General features: G+C 41.8%; 2 protein-coding genes across 4 annotated transcripts in view; one reads left to right on the top strand and one right to left on the bottom strand.

Annotated features, from left to right (window-relative positions):
• The window catches only part of fbxw4 (F-box and WD repeat domain containing 4), a 145,819-nt gene extending 142,957 nt beyond the window's left edge, over positions 1 to 2,862 (top strand). For both annotated transcript variants that reach the window (XM_080205986.1, XM_080205985.1), the window contains one exon: positions 1,172 to 2,862. In XM_080205986.1, the coding sequence (XP_080062112.1) occupies positions 1,172 to 1,306 (135 nt within the window). In that variant the 3' untranslated portion in view covers positions 1,307 to 2,862. The remainder of the gene's footprint in view (positions 1 to 1,171) is intronic.
• Positions 2,863 to 2,872: 10 nt separating this feature from the next.
• dpcd (deleted in primary ciliary dyskinesia homolog (mouse)) lies at positions 2,873 to 16,920 on the bottom strand. Of its 2 annotated transcripts, none has more exons than XM_080205987.1 (6): positions 16,820 to 16,920; positions 16,218 to 16,298; positions 12,751 to 12,875; positions 12,396 to 12,529; positions 7,408 to 7,510; positions 2,873 to 3,978 (listed from the first exon to the last, which is right to left on the bottom strand). In XM_080205987.1, exons 1-6 carry the CDS (start codon positions 16,881 to 16,883, stop codon positions 3,874 to 3,876), a joined length of 612 nt encoding a protein of 203 aa, XP_080062113.1. In that variant the 5' UTR covers positions 16,884 to 16,920; the 3' UTR covers positions 2,873 to 3,873. The 2 variants fall into 2 exon arrangements, with proteins under 2 accessions (XP_080062113.1, XP_080062114.1); XM_080205988.1 differs by lacking the exon at positions 2,873 to 3,978 and adding an exon at positions 3,992 to 6,662.
• Between the last annotated feature and the right edge of the window lie 109 nt (positions 16,921 to 17,029).

Below are 17,029 nucleotides of genomic sequence, written 5' to 3'. Positions count from 1 at the left end.
CCAAATGCGGGCAATTGGGATTAGCTTAGGGGTTTAAAAAAAAGGGCAGCATGGACAAGTTGGGCCGAATGCCCTGTTTCCATGCTGTAAACCTCTATGATTCTATGACACTATATTGAAAAGGAGCAGAGGCAATCTCCCGGAGCCAGTGTTTATCCCTCAGTCAACATCATGTTAAGCTGATGATTTGGTCAATATCACATTGCTATTTGACGTCTGTAAATTGGCAGTCGCATTTCCCACATTATTATAGTGACAATACCTCAAAAAGTAGATAATTGTGTAAGATTTTTTTGCGATCCTCAGATCGCGAAAGCTCTGGAGAAATGCAAGTTATTTTTCTCCATGCTCCATTCACGAAGGCCCTGTCTTTCCAGCCTTGCCCTTCGCCTGAGGTGCGGTGATACTCAGGTTAAATCACCACCAGTCAGCTCACCCCCTCAAAGGGGACAGCAGCCTGTGGTCATCTGGGACTACAGCACTTTATCCTACACAAGCATCCTCTGCTTCACTTTATCTGAGCATATCTCTTTCTATTTCTTGCTCATGTGTCTATCTGGAAGCCCCTTAAATACTGTCGCCTGAACTGTTCACTTTGGTTGTGAATTCCACATCCTTACACTTCTGAGTAAGGAAAAGTTTCTCTTGAAACCCCTATTCGATTTATTAGTGATTATCTTATATTTATGGTCCCTATATTTGGACTTCCTCACAAGTGGAACCATTCTATCTTTTTAAACCTCTTTACAGATCCCCCCCGCCTCAGTCCCTTTTCTACAGAAAAGACCACTGCCAGTCCAATCTTTCTATTGATAGTAGCTTCTGAACCCTACAAACATCAAAAAGCCTTAGGTATTGATGAAACACTTATAATCTATCAGCACACATTTCCCACACATTGTTCAGCTTTTCATGCACAATGTAGCCACTGTTAATGGGTAGCTCAGTCCATCCATGCCCAGGCACCATGAGAAATGAGATTGAGAAAAATTGCACGGATTTCTGTGCCCAGCAGAGGGTAGCAAACACGGAAATTGTATCAGGAGCACCAACATTTCCTCATCTGAGACAGAAACTTGTTGTCTCTCCATATAAAGCAATGCCCTGTATGTGACACCACACCCCAGGTACAGGCAGTGGAACTAACTAATGCTCTTTCCTTTTCCTCCAGGTTTTCTTCCTCTCGTCGCCCAGCAGTAGCCCGGTGTACTGCCTCCGATTCACTACCTCGCACCTGTATACTGCCTTGGCCCACGCACTTTACATGCTGGATTTTACACACTCTGACCCACAGCAGGGGAAGTAAACTTGTGAGCACTGTTATAAAGTGGGGATCCCAATACTGTACATCAGAAGTCAGTACAATGTCAATCAATACTTCGAGACAGGGACTGCTCCTTCATACTCACAATGCAGGAAACCCTTTCAGGATCACATTTTGTTTTTTTTTAAATAGAGGAGGAATCCTTTATTTGCATCAAATTTTATATGACTAGTCTAATTGTTTGTAATTTTTCAACTGATTCCTGCTACTATACTCACCTAAAGAAGCTGCCGAGGGCTGGAGCAATGTCTTGATGTTTGGAAGCAAATATTTTGTAAAAAGAGCATTGCGTTTCCCCGGAATACTACCCGGTTTCCCAAAAGATTCCACAGTGCTTCACATGTAATCAGTTATTATGTACGCAAACACAGCAGTCTGTGAACAAGATCCCTCAAACAGTGAATGAAAAATAACCAGAAATACTTGTTTTCAGCAATGGTGATTCAGAAAGAAACTCTGAACCATAAAAGCTGGGAAAATATCTTGCTGATTGAAGCCAGCCATGGAGTTTTCTAACCAGGCAGAACAGGTTTTTACTTCATCTCATTTAAAGCTCTGAAAATGTGGCACTCCCTCAACATTGCTCTGATGTTTCAGCTGAGATGGATGCACTAATTAATACTGTTTCCTTGGGGGAAAGAATCCAGCAGAATTCCTGCTTTTGCTTGTTGTCCATTTGCTCCTTGTGAGCTAAGTTTGGTGGACACAGTCGCAGCTTCTTGGGTAAAGGTATCTGTATCCCTATACTGAACAAAACTCACATCGGACACTCCCAGGACAGGTACAGCACGGGGTTAGATACAAAGTTCCCTCTACACTGTCCCCATCAAACACTCCAAGGATAAGTACAGCATAGGATTAGATACAGAGTAAAGTTCCCACTAGTGAAACCTTAAATGAAATCCAGGTACCAAAGGTGAAAAAAATACCTTAAACTTAAAAACATTGACCAATACTTTTAGGAACAGCAGGGTGAGGTTATGGTATCTGGATCATGGATAACAAGCAGGGGCCCCAGATGTTATTTGTAATCAACAGCTGGAATTAGCAAGAAGGGAGATGTGTGAGTCAAACATTGAATAGCTGGATGTTGTATTGGAAAGACAAGAGGGTTGATTTTCTGGAAGGATGTGATGCATCAGGTGAACAAACCTTATGAGAGTGCTGTGCACAACAATGAGCAAAAATGTAATTTCATCAAGTTTTTAATACCCTTATGTCACTATCGCTCCTCCATTGTGTTGTCAATGGGAGTTAAAACAGAAATTATAAACTCATTCAGATCAATTACATTATCAGGGACAGCACGGTGGCGCAGTGGTTAGTACTGCTGCCTCACAATGCCAGGGACGCGGGTTCAATTCCCAGCTTGGGTCACTGCCTGTGTGGAGTTTGCACGTTTTCCCCGTGTTTGCATGGGTTTCCTCCGAGTGCTCCAGTTTCCTCCGACATTCTGAAAGATGTGCCGGTTAGGTATATTGAACTGAACAGGTGCCAGAGTGAGGTGACTAGGGGACTTTCACAGTAACTTAACGGTGGTGGTACTTGTGACTAATAAATAAACTTCTTAAAAATCTATAACAGCCTTGTGAAACTGAGGTAATCCTACAGTCAGAAGGAGAAATTGTAACATATCAAATGTTGAGGCAAATATTTGGTAAACACACAATCAGAAAATAGACTGTGACAGAGTGATATCATATATCTACTTTAGTAGGGTCATGGGTGGAGAGGGGACTCGATGTTAAAATGACAGCACGGGCTTGTTGGGCCGAAGAGCCTGTTTCCCGGGCTGTTTTCTTCTTTGATATATTCTTTCATATATTACAGGATGTACCTCCTAAATCCAAATCTTCACTTTGTAGCTATGTTGGGATTGGTGAATGTTGAGTGAAAGAAATAATGTGACCTGGTGTTGATTGCCAGGATGATGAACAGCCGTCCTTTTCCTGTACTAGAAGCATTGGCCCATGTGGGATACAGTGCTTTAATCAAGTCCTTTCAGAGTGTTAGTCTCAGTATTCTCATTGCCCTGATCCTCAGCACTAGAAACAAATAATTTAGGAAAAACGTGACTAATTTCTTGGATAAAGGAGGTGGGGCATTGAATGGTGAGAAAAGTGGATATTCAAGGGGAAAGATTTGTTCAATTCATTTTCTCCCCAAAGTGTTTGAAATCAGTAGATTGACTAGAACAAAGGACTTCTGTGCCATTGAGACTGGCCAAGCAGTCTGAGGTCAAGAAATCACACAATGCACATTTAGTTAAAAAAAACTGTAATTTATTGATGTTCTGCAATTTACAACGTGACTGAGAAATTTCTAACCCTCCAAAATAACACAATTCCATCAAGCTTGCAATTTAATTTAAACCCCTATCCATGGCCATCAAGTTGTAAAGATCTGAGCCACGAGGTTCATACTTAGCTGCACAGATGCTAAACACAATTAAAACAGCACTTCTTACCCTGACCCAACCCTCAAAGTAGGATTCTGCACTCGAATAGCTTTAGACAGGTCAGTGTGATTTAAATGGTGAGTGTTCAGTTTCACTGTGTTTTACAGTCCACATCGCCGTCCTCCGCCACCTTCACTTTCTTCAGCTCCTGCAGCACCTCCTGCTCCAGCTGCAAGATTTCTGTTGGCTTTTTATACTGAGGAGGAAAGAAATCTCAATATATAAAAATATTTCATAATCTATTGCCGCAACCATGGCATACGTCTTGTAGCTTCTGAACCCCACAACAGTTAGAGATAAAAGAACAAAGAAAATTACAGCACAGGAACAGGTCCTTTGGCCCTTGAAGTCTACACTGACCATTCTGCCTGACTGAACTAAAGCCCTCTTACCCTTCTGGAAAGAATAATAAATAAATGGCAATCTTAATTCTCACCAGTATGTGCCACTTCTGCATCCATTTTTGGGAAAAAAGTTATTTTCTTTGCATAACTTTGCATATTGCAACGGCTCACCAAGGACCCATCGACAGACCTTTCCAAACCTGTGACCTCTACCATCTCGAAGGACAAGGGCAGCAAATACATGGAACACCACCACCTGGAAGTCCACTGCTATCCTGACTTTCAACCATAATCACTGTTCCTGGGTCAAAATCTTGGCCTCCCTAATAGCACTGTGGATATACCTACACCACATGGATTGCAGGGGTTTGAGAAGGCAGCTCATCACCACCTCAAGGGCAACTGGGGATGGACGATAAAAGGCAATGGAACAATACCTGGTTTTTTAAACATAAAAAGGTAATTATAAAGGTGTGACGATAGAGCTGGCTAAAGTGAACTGGGAAACTGGAAAGATAGGGTAGTAGGGATGCAGTGACAGCCTTTTAAGGAAATATTTAACAATTCTCAGCCAAAATTTATCCCAGTGAGGAAAGATGCATCATCTGTGGATAAATAAGTTTAATATCATACTAAATTAAAATAAACATTGTAAAAATACATGAAGATTAGTGGTTGTTCAGAAGATTGATAGAATTTAAGAACCAGCAAAGAATGCTAAGACAAAGTGGAGTATGAGAAAGCTCACAAATATTAACAGAATTTCTATAAGTATTTAGACAGGAAAAGAACAACAAAAGTGAGTGTTGGTCTTCTGGAGAGTGTGTCCGGGGATTTAATAATGGAAAATAAGGCAATGGTAGGAGCATAGTATTGTGAACAGGTATTATCCATCTGTCTTTGCTGTAGAAGATTTAGAAAACTTCCCAAAGATATTTTAAAATTAATCATAGAATGCCTAAGTGCAGAAGAAAGTCATTCAGCCCATCGAATCTGCACCGACAACAATCCCATCTGGGCCCTATCCGCATAAACCCACACATTTACCCTGCTAATCTCCCTGACACTAAGGGCAAGTCAGCATGGCCAATTTACCTAACCCACACATCTTTGGAGTGTAGAAAGGAACTAAAGTACCCAGAGGAATCCATGCAGACATGGGGAAGAATGTGCAAACTCTACACAGACATGACCCAAGGTTGGAATTGAACACACGTCCCTGGCACTGCGAGGCTGCAGTGCTAACCACTGTGCCATGAAGAGATGAACAGGAGAGAGGAACTTGAAACAAAAACACTCAAGATAAAGGTATTGGGAAAACTATTTGACAAGGGGCAACAAGTCCACAGGATCTGGGGTCTTACCAGAAGTGGCTGCAGAGTTAGTAAAGATATTGGTTATAATTTTTCAAAATCATCCAACATTTAAATTCAGGAATGGTCCCATTGGATTGAAAAATAACCAATGCAAAACTTGAATTCAAGAAAGGAGACAGAAAGAAAGCAAGAAACTATAGGCTAGTTAGCGAAGATAAGTGGTATTTAACTCATTTATTAGAATACTCTGAGGAAATAATAAGCAAGGTGGATACAGATGAACTTGTATATGTGGTGTACTGGGATTTCCAAAGACATTTGATAAGGTGTCACATCAAAATAAGGGCTTATGGTGTATGGGTAACATGTTAGCATGGATAAAGAATTGGTTAGAAAACTGGAAGCAGAGAATAGGGAAGGATAAATGGGTCTTTTTTGGGTTAACAAGTTATAACCTGTGGAGTACCATAAGGATCAATGCTGGAGTCTCAACTGTTTGCAAACTATATCAATGACTTGGCGGAAGAGACTGAAAGTATGGTAGCTAAATTTGCCAAGTAGGAAAGTAAGTTAGAAAGGAGGTAATGAGTCCACAAACGAATTTAGATGTGTTAAGTGAGTGGCCAAAATTTGGTGGATAGACAATATTGAGGGAAAATGTGAACTTGTCTACTGGAAGAATAAAAAAGCGGTGTATTGATTAAATAGAGGGAGATTGCTGTATTCAGTGGTACAGAAAGATCTAGTTATCCTGGTACATGAATTACAAAGTCAATACGCAGTACTATTCAGGTTATTCATGAAGGCCCAACCTTGCCCCTCGCCTGAGGTGGTGGTAATCCTCAGGGTAAAATCACCAGTCACCTCCCCGCTCAAAAGGAGAGAGCAGCCAATGGTTATCTGGGACTATGGTGACTTTATCTTACTTTATGCAGTAAAGCAAGTGACTCAAGTTTTTCTAAAATTTATTAGTGTCACAAGTAAGGCTTACATTAACACTGTGATGAAGTTGCTGTGAAAATCCTCTCGTCGCCACGCTCCGACGCCTGTTTGGGTACACCGAGGGAGAATTTAGCATGGCCAATACACGTAACAGAGGAAGGCAAATAGAATGTTGGTATTTATTACAAGCAGACTGGAATATAACAAATCGGGACATTTCACTGGAGCTGGACAGGGCCTTGGTGAGACAACATCTGGAATACTGTGTACAGTTGTTTCTATTTGAAAAAAGATATAGTTGCATTAGAAGCAGTACAGAGAAGGCTCATATGAACTATTCTGAGGTGAAGGACTATCTTAAGAAAGATTGAACAGGTTGAGTCTATCCCATGGGAGTTTAGATGAGTGAGCAGAAATCTTACTGAAACATACAATCTTGTGAGGGCTTGATCAGTGGGCACAGGAAGGATGTTTCCTCTTTTGGGGGTAACTAAAATTAAGAGGCAGAGATTAAGGATAAGGGGTATTTTTAGGATGGAGGGGAGGAGAATATTTTTCTGAGGATTGTTAGTCTGTGGAATTCTGTTCCCAGAAAGCAGTGGAGGCTCAAGGCCAAGTTAGGTTTCTGATAGACAAGGAAGCCTAGGATAATGGGGAACAAATAGGAAGATGGAGTTCAGACCACAAAACGCAGCCCTGGTCTTATTAAATGGCAGAGCAGGCTTAAAGGGCTGAATGGCTTACTTCTGCTCTTAAATCCTATGTTCCTGCATTATAATTACTCAACCATTGGTCCACTCCCTTCACCTCTCCCTTTGATGGGCAGGTCTCAACAAAACCAATGGTCATTTCTTTCCTGCATTGATTTCCATTTACATTCTCTCAAACTCAAGGAGTATACGCTTGAGTACAACTAACATAATCAGTTTAAAACAATCAAACATTTTCAGGCATTGCTGATATGCAGCCACACTCTCCAATTATCCTGTCTGCTGGGTATGGTACAGAAAACAAAGCACTCACTGTGATGATGAGGGTGTTGTTGGCATGTGTGAAGCTGAGCGCTGAACTATCCAGGGGCAATCGGCACCGGTCCATATCTGGAATGTTAAACTTCTTGTAATACCTGGACAGTGCAAGAGGGATTTCAAGTCAGCATCAGCACTGCATCATACAATTCTATTAACGTACAGTTAAGAACTATCTTATATAAATCATGCCTTTCATGTAGGCAGCACATCCCTGTAGCGCCTCACAGTTAATGATTTATTGAACTGTCGTCGCTGCTGTAGTGTAGGAAATTCAGCAACCAATTTGGATTGTCATTTCCCACAAACCAATGACATAGTGAGCAGATAATCTATTTCAGCGATGGAGATTTAGGGATAAAAGGACATCGCTGACTCTTCTTTGAATAGTACCAGGGGATCTTTTAAATCCACCTCTGAGAAGACACTTTTTGACAGCAACTCTGACACTGCAATACTCCTTCAGTGCAATGGGATTTATTGCCTGAAAGCACCACCAGTGATGTATAAAACTGGAACACAACCCCCTTATCTCACTTTTCTCCTTTCTCCATGCTCAGAGAACCAACTCCTGTTCCCATGAACACTAATTTCACTTAGCTGTTGATCAAAATGAATCTCAACCCTCATCACCTCCTTGTGACAGGATTAATTAATGACCTCATATTAAAGGATCCCCTTGGCAAGAGTGATCATAGCATGTTAGAATTTCACATTCAGTTTGAGGGTGAGAAATGGGAGACTAAAATTAGTGTCTTAAAATTAATCTAAAGTGGAATGGGAAAATAGATTAAAAAGTAAGACAATGGAGAAAAAGTAATAGGCAGTTAAGAAGACATTTCATAATTTTCAAAGATATATTCCATTGAGAAAGAAGACTACAAGGGTGATACTTCATCCATGACTAACTAAAGCAAGATAAGAATGGTATCAAATTGAAAGCAAAGAATAGTGGTCAGTCAGAGGATTGGGAAAATGTTAGAAAGCAGCAAAGGATGACTAAAAAAAGGGGAAGAAATTGGAATATGACAAAAGTAGCAAGTTGTATAAAAGCAACAGCAAAAGCTTCTACAAGTACACAAAAAGGAAAACAATAGCTAAAGTGAGCATTGGTCCCTTAGAGGGTGAGACTGGTGAATTAATAATGGGAAACAAGGAAATGGCAAAGACTTTGAATAAGTATTTTTATCTATCCTCACACCAGAAGGTACAAAAAGTCTCCCAAGAATAGTTTAAAAAAAAGGAGGCAGAATTGAGGTGAAACAATCATGATCACCAGACAAAACAAATATGAAAAATGGGAATAAAGGTTGAACAGCTGTCTTATCCAAGATAGATAAGTTGGAAACCAGTAGATGGATTTTCAAAAAGCATTTGATAAAAGACTATAGCACAACATAAGAGCTCATGGTGTTGGGGGTGACAGAGACAGAGGACTGATTGACTAATAGGAAACAAAGTTAAAATAACCGGGTCACTTTCAGGTTTGTAAAGTGTAACTGGCAGAGTGCTGAGGGACCAATGCTGGCTCCTCAACTATCTACAATCTCCATTAATGAGTTGTATAATAGAACTGACTGCATCGTCGCTAAATTTGCTAATGATACAATAGTTCTGCAAAGAGATATAGAACAGTTAAGTGAATGAGCAAAAATGTGGCAGATGGAGTACAATGTAGGAAAATGTGAAGTTACCCATTTGGGCAGGAAGAATAGAAAAACAGTATTATTTAAACTGAGAGAGACTGCAGACCAAGCTAGAATCCCACCAACTGTGGCAAGGTCTGAAAGACATAATAGACTACAAGATGAAAGCAAGTAAAATTGCTGGCTCCAATGCACCCCTCTCCAATCAGCTCAACATATTTTATGCTCATTTTAAGCAAGAGGTCAGCAAGAGTACACCCTCCATCCTGGAAGTCTCATACAAACCCGTATCCGACATCATCACTGCTGATGTCAGATCAGCCATTTCAAAACCCACAGAAAGCGACTGACCCAGATAAGGTACCCAGACAAGCACTCAGATCCTGCGCAGACCAGTTGGAGGGGGTAATCGCAGACACCTTCAACTTCTCTTTACGTCGATCTGAGGTTCCCTATCTGCTTCAAGACGACAACCATCGTCCTGGTACCAAAGAAAAACCAATTAACGTGCCTTAATGACGATCATCCAGTGGCTCTGATGTCCATCATTATGAAGTGCTTCTAGCGATTAGTCATGGCATGAATCAATTCCAGACTACCAGGGCTGCCTGGATCAACTACAGTTCACCTACCACCGCAACAGGTCCAGAGCAGATGCTATCTCCCTGGCCTTGCATTCAATCTTGCAACACCTAGATAACAAAGACACCTATGCATTAACTACAGCTCAGCCTTCAACACCGTTATTCCTACGGGGCTCATCTCCAAACTCCATGGCCTATGGCTCAGCTCTTTGCTCTGTAACTGGATCCTAGACTTCCTAACCCACAGACTGCAGTCAGTAAGGATTGGCAACACCACCTGCTCCACAATCATTCTCAACACCGGTGCACAATAAGGCTGTATCCTCAACACCTTACTATACTTATACACCTTTGACTGTATGGCCAAATTCCCCTCCAAGTTTACTGATATCACCACCATTGTGGGTCAGGTCTCAAACAATGAAGTGACACGGTACTGGAAAGAATCACAGAATCTGGTGAACCGGTGCAATGACAATAATCTCTCCATGTCAGCAAAATGAAGGAGATTGTCATCGATTTCAGGAAGCATAGTGGATGGGAATGAATTAGAAATGGTCGAACGCTTCAAGCTTTTAGGTGTCCAGATCACCATCAATCTGTCCTGCTCCCTCCATGTGAATGCTATAATTAAAAAAGCCCACCAACGCCTTTACTTTCTCAGAAACTAAGGAAATTTGGCATATCTGTACAACTCTCATCAACTTTTACAGATGCATTATAGAAAGCGTTCTTTCTGGTTGTAGCACAGTTTGGTATGGCTCTTGCTCTGTCCAAGACCCCAAGAAACTACAAAGGGCTGTGAATGAAGCTCAGTTCATCATTCAAACCAGCCTTCCATCCATTGACTCTGTCTACACTTCCTGCTGCCTCAGAAAAGCAACCAGCATAATTAAGGACCCCATGCACCCCGGACATTCTCTCTTCCACCATCTTCAGTCGGGAAAAAGATACAAAAGTCTGAGATCATGTACCAACTGACTCAAGAACAGCTTCTTCCCTGCTGTCATCAGGTTTTTGAATGAACCTATCTCGTACTAAGTTGATCTTTCTCTACACCCTAGCTATGACTGTAACACTACATTCTGCATTCTCTCTTTTCCTTCTCTATGTACAGTGTGGTTTGTCTGTATAGTGTACAGGAAACAATACTTTTCATTGTATACTAATACACGTGACAATAATAAATCAAATCAAAATGCTACACTACAGATGGATCTGGGTATCCTCGTACATGAATTAAAAGGTTAGTATGCAGATACAGCAAGTGATTTGGAAGGCAAATTGGTCTTTATTGTAAGCAGGATGAAGTATAAAATTGGAAAGTCTTGTTACAACTGTACAAAGCATTGGTGAGACCTCACCTAGAGTACTAAGTACATATTTAGTCTTAAGGAGGAGTGCATTGGAAGCAGCTCAGAAAGGGATCGTTTGGTTAATTCCTGGGATGAAAGGGTTTGACTTATGAGCAGGTTACATCAATACTCATTGGAATTCAGAAGGATGAGAGGTGGTCTTATGAAACACATAAGATTCTGAAGGGACAGGACATGGTAGATGTTCAGAGATCATAACAGTTTTCATAGAATCCTACAATGCAGAAGGAGGCCATTTGGCCTGCTGAGTCTGCACCAACCACAATGCCACCCAGGCCCTATCCCCATAACCCCATGCATTTACCCTCGCTAATCCCCCGACACTAAGGGGCAATTTAGCATGGTCAATCCATCTAATCTACACATCTTTGGACTGTGGGAGGAAACCGGAGCACCCGGAGGAAATCCACGCAGACACATAGAATCGAACCTGGGTCCCTAGTGGTGAAGCAACAATGCTAACTACTGTGCCATCATGCCACTCACAGTTTAAGAATAAATGGGTTCCCGTTCAAGAGGGAAATGAAAAAGAATAATTGGTCTTTGGAATTCTCTCCAAGAGAGCACTGAAGGCTAGGTCATTGAATATATTCAAAGGCTGAACAAGAATTTTTGGATTGACAATTGATTTAAGGGTTCTGGGGAATTGGCAGAAAGTGGAGTTAAAGCCACACTTAAATCAGCCATGATCTCAGTGAATGACAGGGTAACTCGATGGATCAAATGGCCTACACCTACTCCTATTTCTTATGACCATAACTCAACCTATTATAATTTTTAAAATTCTACAAGGTTCCAATAAACACAGAAAGCATTTCTACTTGTGGCGATGAACACAATTAGAAGCCATCAATATAAGAGGGCCACCAAGAAACCATCAAGTGAAATTTCTTTACTCACAGTGATGAGAATGTGGAACTCACTACCACAGGGAACATTTGAGACAAATAGTGCAGATGCATTTAAAGGCAAGCCACAAAAGCACATGAGAGAAGGGAATGACGGATTATTTTGATAGAATTCTATGAGGGAGAATGGGAAGAGGCTTGAATGGAACAAAAAACACCAGCAAGTAATGATTAGGCCAAATTGCCAGTTTGTGTGTTGTATGTTATAATAGTTCTATGACTGGGCTATTGGATGATCTACTGTAAAGCAGTCTGTGGCCATGGAACCCATATCCCAACAGGATTAGCACCATCCAAAAGGAGGGATTGGAACTGGTGAATGGAGTGTCTCGACTGGAAACAGTAAAAACCAAAATGTTAGGAAATTAAAACAAAAAGAGAAAGTGGGGAAAACATAGCTGGTCCACGTGTTTCTCAAAGAGGACAGAGCTCCAGCACAAAAGTTTCACTAGAACAAAAAAAAAATTACTTTTTGTTGGAGGTTCTGACAATGCAACATCTTTCGTCTGGGTCAATACTGACGCTGTAGACTTTTTTGGGGTATGGCAGATTCCGGATCCTCCACTGAAAGCTCGTCTTCGTGTCTTTCCTTGTGAAAATAGGCTGAAATAAGTTTTCAAGTGAAATATAAATATTAAAATAGCAGCAGACATCATAACGACATATTTGTCAAGTTGAGAGTAAACTAACCAAACTCAGTCACGTAAGTAATCAAGTTAAACCCAAGAAGAAATATGCACATCCACCAAGGAGATACACTCACCTCGTTAAATCCATATAATTTAAACACACATCATTTAGGTTTCTTGTTTAAAGCCACTTACATTGCTGCTACTTTCCTGTATCAGCTGCTGCTCCAGATTCCCAGCTGCTCCAGAAAATGTTTCACCCACTTCAACCTGCCACTGTCCCTGGGATCCCAGTTGACTTTTCTGCCTCCATTTTCTGACTACAAACACAAGAGACTTAATGTAATCAATATATATACACCAACCAATGCAATACCTTATGTGCAGCATTCTACAGAGACCTGCATTGTTAAAATCAGGCCTTTGTATTTATGGGCTACAATTGCACAAAAGACACAGAGTGCTTCATTACGGATAGATTTCTACCATCCACACATCAAGATAACTATTGAGAGAAGTTGAATCTGTCATCCTCAATTGAATTTGAGCAAAACGGAAGGCTCTGCCCAAAGCAGACAGCAAATGGCAGCAGTAAATACCAGTCCAGTAAAAAAGACACCGTAATGAACATTGCAATTACTTTACTGATCATTGAGCCACATAGACAATAGTAATTCTCGATTCTTTATTGAATTTAAATTGACTGTTGTATACCTGACTTGGCAGTGTTTATAAGGACAGAGTGGAGGGAACTTTACACTGTGCTGTATCGGTCCTGGGAGTGTTTGATGGGCATGATGTGAAGATGCCATGTTGGACTGGGGTAAACACAGTAAGAAGTCTCACAACACCAGGCTAAAGTCCAAAAGTTTATTTGATGGTAAACCCACAAGCTTTCGGAAATGCTGTTCCTTCATCAGGTGAGTGGAAAGTTCTGATCAGAGAAGGGCATATAAAGGCACACACTGTTTACAGAATACCGAATAGAATGAGAGTCTTTACAGCTAACCTGCTATTCAAGTCTTAAAGGTGCAGACAATGTGATTGGAGATAACATTAAGCATAGGTTAAAGAGATGTGTATTGTCTCCAGACAGGACAGTAAATGAAAAGTTGCACCACAACACCACACAAACCTGCCACAGAAACCTCTGCAAGACATGCCAGATTATCGATATGGATGACATCATCTCATGTGAGAATACCATCCATCAGGTACACAGCCCATACTCTTGCAACTCGGCCAATGTTGTCTACCTAATATGCTGCAGGAAAGGATGTCCCGAAGCATGGTACATTGGGGAGACCATGCTGATGCTACAACAATGGATGAATGAACATCGCTCGACAATCACCAGGCAAGATTGTTGCCTCCTTGCTGGCGAACACTTCAGTGGTCACGAGCATTCGGTCTCTGATCTTCGGGTAAGCATTCTCCAAGGCGGCCTCCATGACACCCGACAGCGCACAGTCACTGAGCAGAGACAGCCAGCTAAGTTCTGCACACATGAGAACGGCCTCAACTGGGATCGTGGGTTCATGTCTCACTATCTGTAACTCCCATGACTTGCCTGAACTTGCAACATTTCACTTACTGTCCTGTTTGGAGACAATACACAGATTAGCTGTAAAGACTTGCATTCCAATCAGTATTCTGTAAACAGTGTGTGCCTTTATATGCCCTTCCCTGATCAGAACTTTCCACTCACCTGATGAAGGAACAGCATTCCGAAAGCTTGTGGGTTTACTATCAAATAAACTTGTTGGACTTTAACCTGGTGTTGTGAGACTTATTACAGTGTTTGATGGGGAAAGTGAAGAGGAAGATTTAGTCTATACCTAACCCCATGCTGTATTTGTCCTGGGAGTGTTTGATAGGGACAGTATAGAGAGAGCTTTATTGTGTACCTAACCCCATGCTGTACCTATCCTGGGTGTGTTTGATGGGGACAGCATTAGGGTAGCTTTATTCTTTACTTATCCCTAATGCCAGAGGAGAGACTAGCTTCCCATGATTTGAAGGCAGCATTTTACAAAAGGAGCTGTCACAAAACCTCAATAATGTTGGAGTAATATTTGATTTAAACAAAGCTGGTCATAGTCATCAGAGACCAGTCAGGACACAGAGCTGCTTACTAAAGAATTAATTGTTCAGCTACATTCTCAACTTTTATTATAATGGAGAAAGTGAAGAAGTTCATGTTGGCCTATAGCAGAACCAAATAACATTCAGGCATGGGCAGAAAGTTGGCAGATAACATTTGTACCACAGATGTGTCACGGAATGATCATCTCCAACAGGTAAACTTAGCAATTACCCTTCAACTTTTAACAGCCCCATCATTAATGAGTTTCCCTGATCAGTAACAGGGATCCATCCCACTGATCATAGAACATCGAACATTACAGCGCAGAACAGGCCCTTCGGCCCACGATGTTGCGCCGACCAGTTTTTTTTTAAAAAACACTGACCCACTAATCTAAACCAATCCCTTTTCGTCCATAAACCTATCCACAGATCTCTTAAACGCCCCCCCAAACTAGGCGCATTTACAACCGCAGCAGGCAGGGCATTCCAATCTCTCACCACCCTCTGGGTAAAGAACCTACCCCTGACATCCGTCCTATAACTACCACCCCTTAATTTAAAGCCATGCCCCCTCGTGCTAGCATTCTCCATCCGAGGAAAAAGGCTATCACTGTCCACCCTATCTAAACCTCTAATCATCTTATATGTTTCAATAAGATCCCCTCTCAGCCTCCTTCTCTCCAGCGAAAACAACCCCAAATCCCTCAGTCTCTCCTCATATGACCTCCCCTCCATACCAGGCAACATCCTGGTAAACCTCCTCTGCACCCTCTCCAAAGCCTCCACGTCCTTCCTGTAATGTGGGGACCAGAACTGCACACAGTACTCCAAGTGCGGCCGCACCAGATCAGGAACCGAACAGGACTAGCTATACTAACATGGGATACTTTGACATACAACTCACCTCTGATCCTCTCAAGGATGTTCTGTCATCGACAAAGCTCAAATCAGGAGTGTGGTGGAATTCTGAATTTTGACAAGTTACTTCAACATCACTCCATTCCATGTGACCTTTCCCAACAAGAGCAGTAATATTGTGGAAGCATCTTCACCCAAATTCCTCTCCATCCTGACCTGGACATTTATTACTGGATAAAAGCAAATTACTGTAGATGCTGGAATCTAAAACCAAAAGAGAAAATGCTGGAAAATCTCAGCATTTCCTGGGTTTGGCAGCATCTGTTAGGAGAGAAAAGAGCTGACATTCTGAGTCCAGATGATCCTTAAAGGGACCTGCTGAGATTTTCCAGCATTTTCTCTTTTGGACATTTATTACCATTTCTTTGTCACTGGACTAGAATCCTGGAATTTCCCACCCAACAATATTGTGGATACGCCATCACCACAAGTTACTGCAGTAGTTCAAAAAGAAAATCCATCAACTTTCAGTAGTTACGGATGACCAAAAATTTGCAGCAAGTTCATACAAAATTTTATTCTGTTTGATTTTTTTGTATTCCTAATGGCCAAGCATAGTTTACCAAAACCCCCCCCCCCCCACCCCCCACCCCCCAAAAATAACCAGTACACTGTTGTAGGAAATTAAAGTCTGCGGTGAGCAATCTGGTCCTTACCTATGAGTTGATCATTGGAGACTTCACATTCTTCTACCATTTCACTGCCATCTAGAAATAAATAATGTATTTTCCTCTTACCTTGTTGAGGGGGGGAAGAGAGAGACAGTCAAAGCCATGTTAGGAGTTAGAATGACACAGGTTTTGTAAATCAGTATTACAGAATATAAACATTGAATCTTACTGAGTGCCTGCCAACTCCAATCTTGGCACTAACAATCTCCCACCACATAAGAACGTAAGCATTGGGTGCAGGTGCAGGTTATTCAGCCCTTTGAGTCCACTTTGTCAGTCAAGAGACCCTGGCTAATCCCCCACTTCATTTTCCTGCAATGTCCTCATTAGCCTTAGTGTTTTTATATTTCGAAATCTCAGCTTTGAACCTATTCAACACCTGAGGCCTCACAGCCAGTCCCTCCCGCACCTGTAAGAAGATAAATGGTTTGTTTCCAGCTGAGATCCTGTATCCACACTCTCTCTCTCTATTACACTAACATTACATTGCTCGCATTACCCCCACCATTCCCTATTTAAACACTCCACGTCTCTCAGCCCCAAATCCAGCTGGAAGCTCTCCTTCGCCCCCGGCCCCTCAGCCTCACCGTCCTGCAGCACCGCTGTTTTCTTGGCCCCCCGCAGCCTCTCCAGCCAACTCTGTGCCGCCATCTTGCGACAACTGCCCGGTCTCCCTGGCAACTGCGGCCCCGCCCATCGACCCTGTGACCCCGCGGCCACAGTCACGTGGCTGCACTGATTTAGTCAAGCGTTTTAACGGAAACCGAATTCCTGCCTTTGTGCCGATCATTATAAAC

The sequence above is a fragment of the Carcharhinus amblyrhynchos genome, chromosome 17 (genome assembly GCF_965287045.1).
Source record: "Carcharhinus amblyrhynchos chromosome 17, sCarAmb.v2.hapA, whole genome shotgun sequence".
Lineage (NCBI taxonomy): Eukaryota > Metazoa > Chordata > Chondrichthyes > Carcharhiniformes > Carcharhinidae > Carcharhinus > Carcharhinus amblyrhynchos.
The sequence above is the reverse complement of the archived record's forward strand: the minus strand, read 5'-3'. Positions and strand labels throughout refer to the sequence as shown.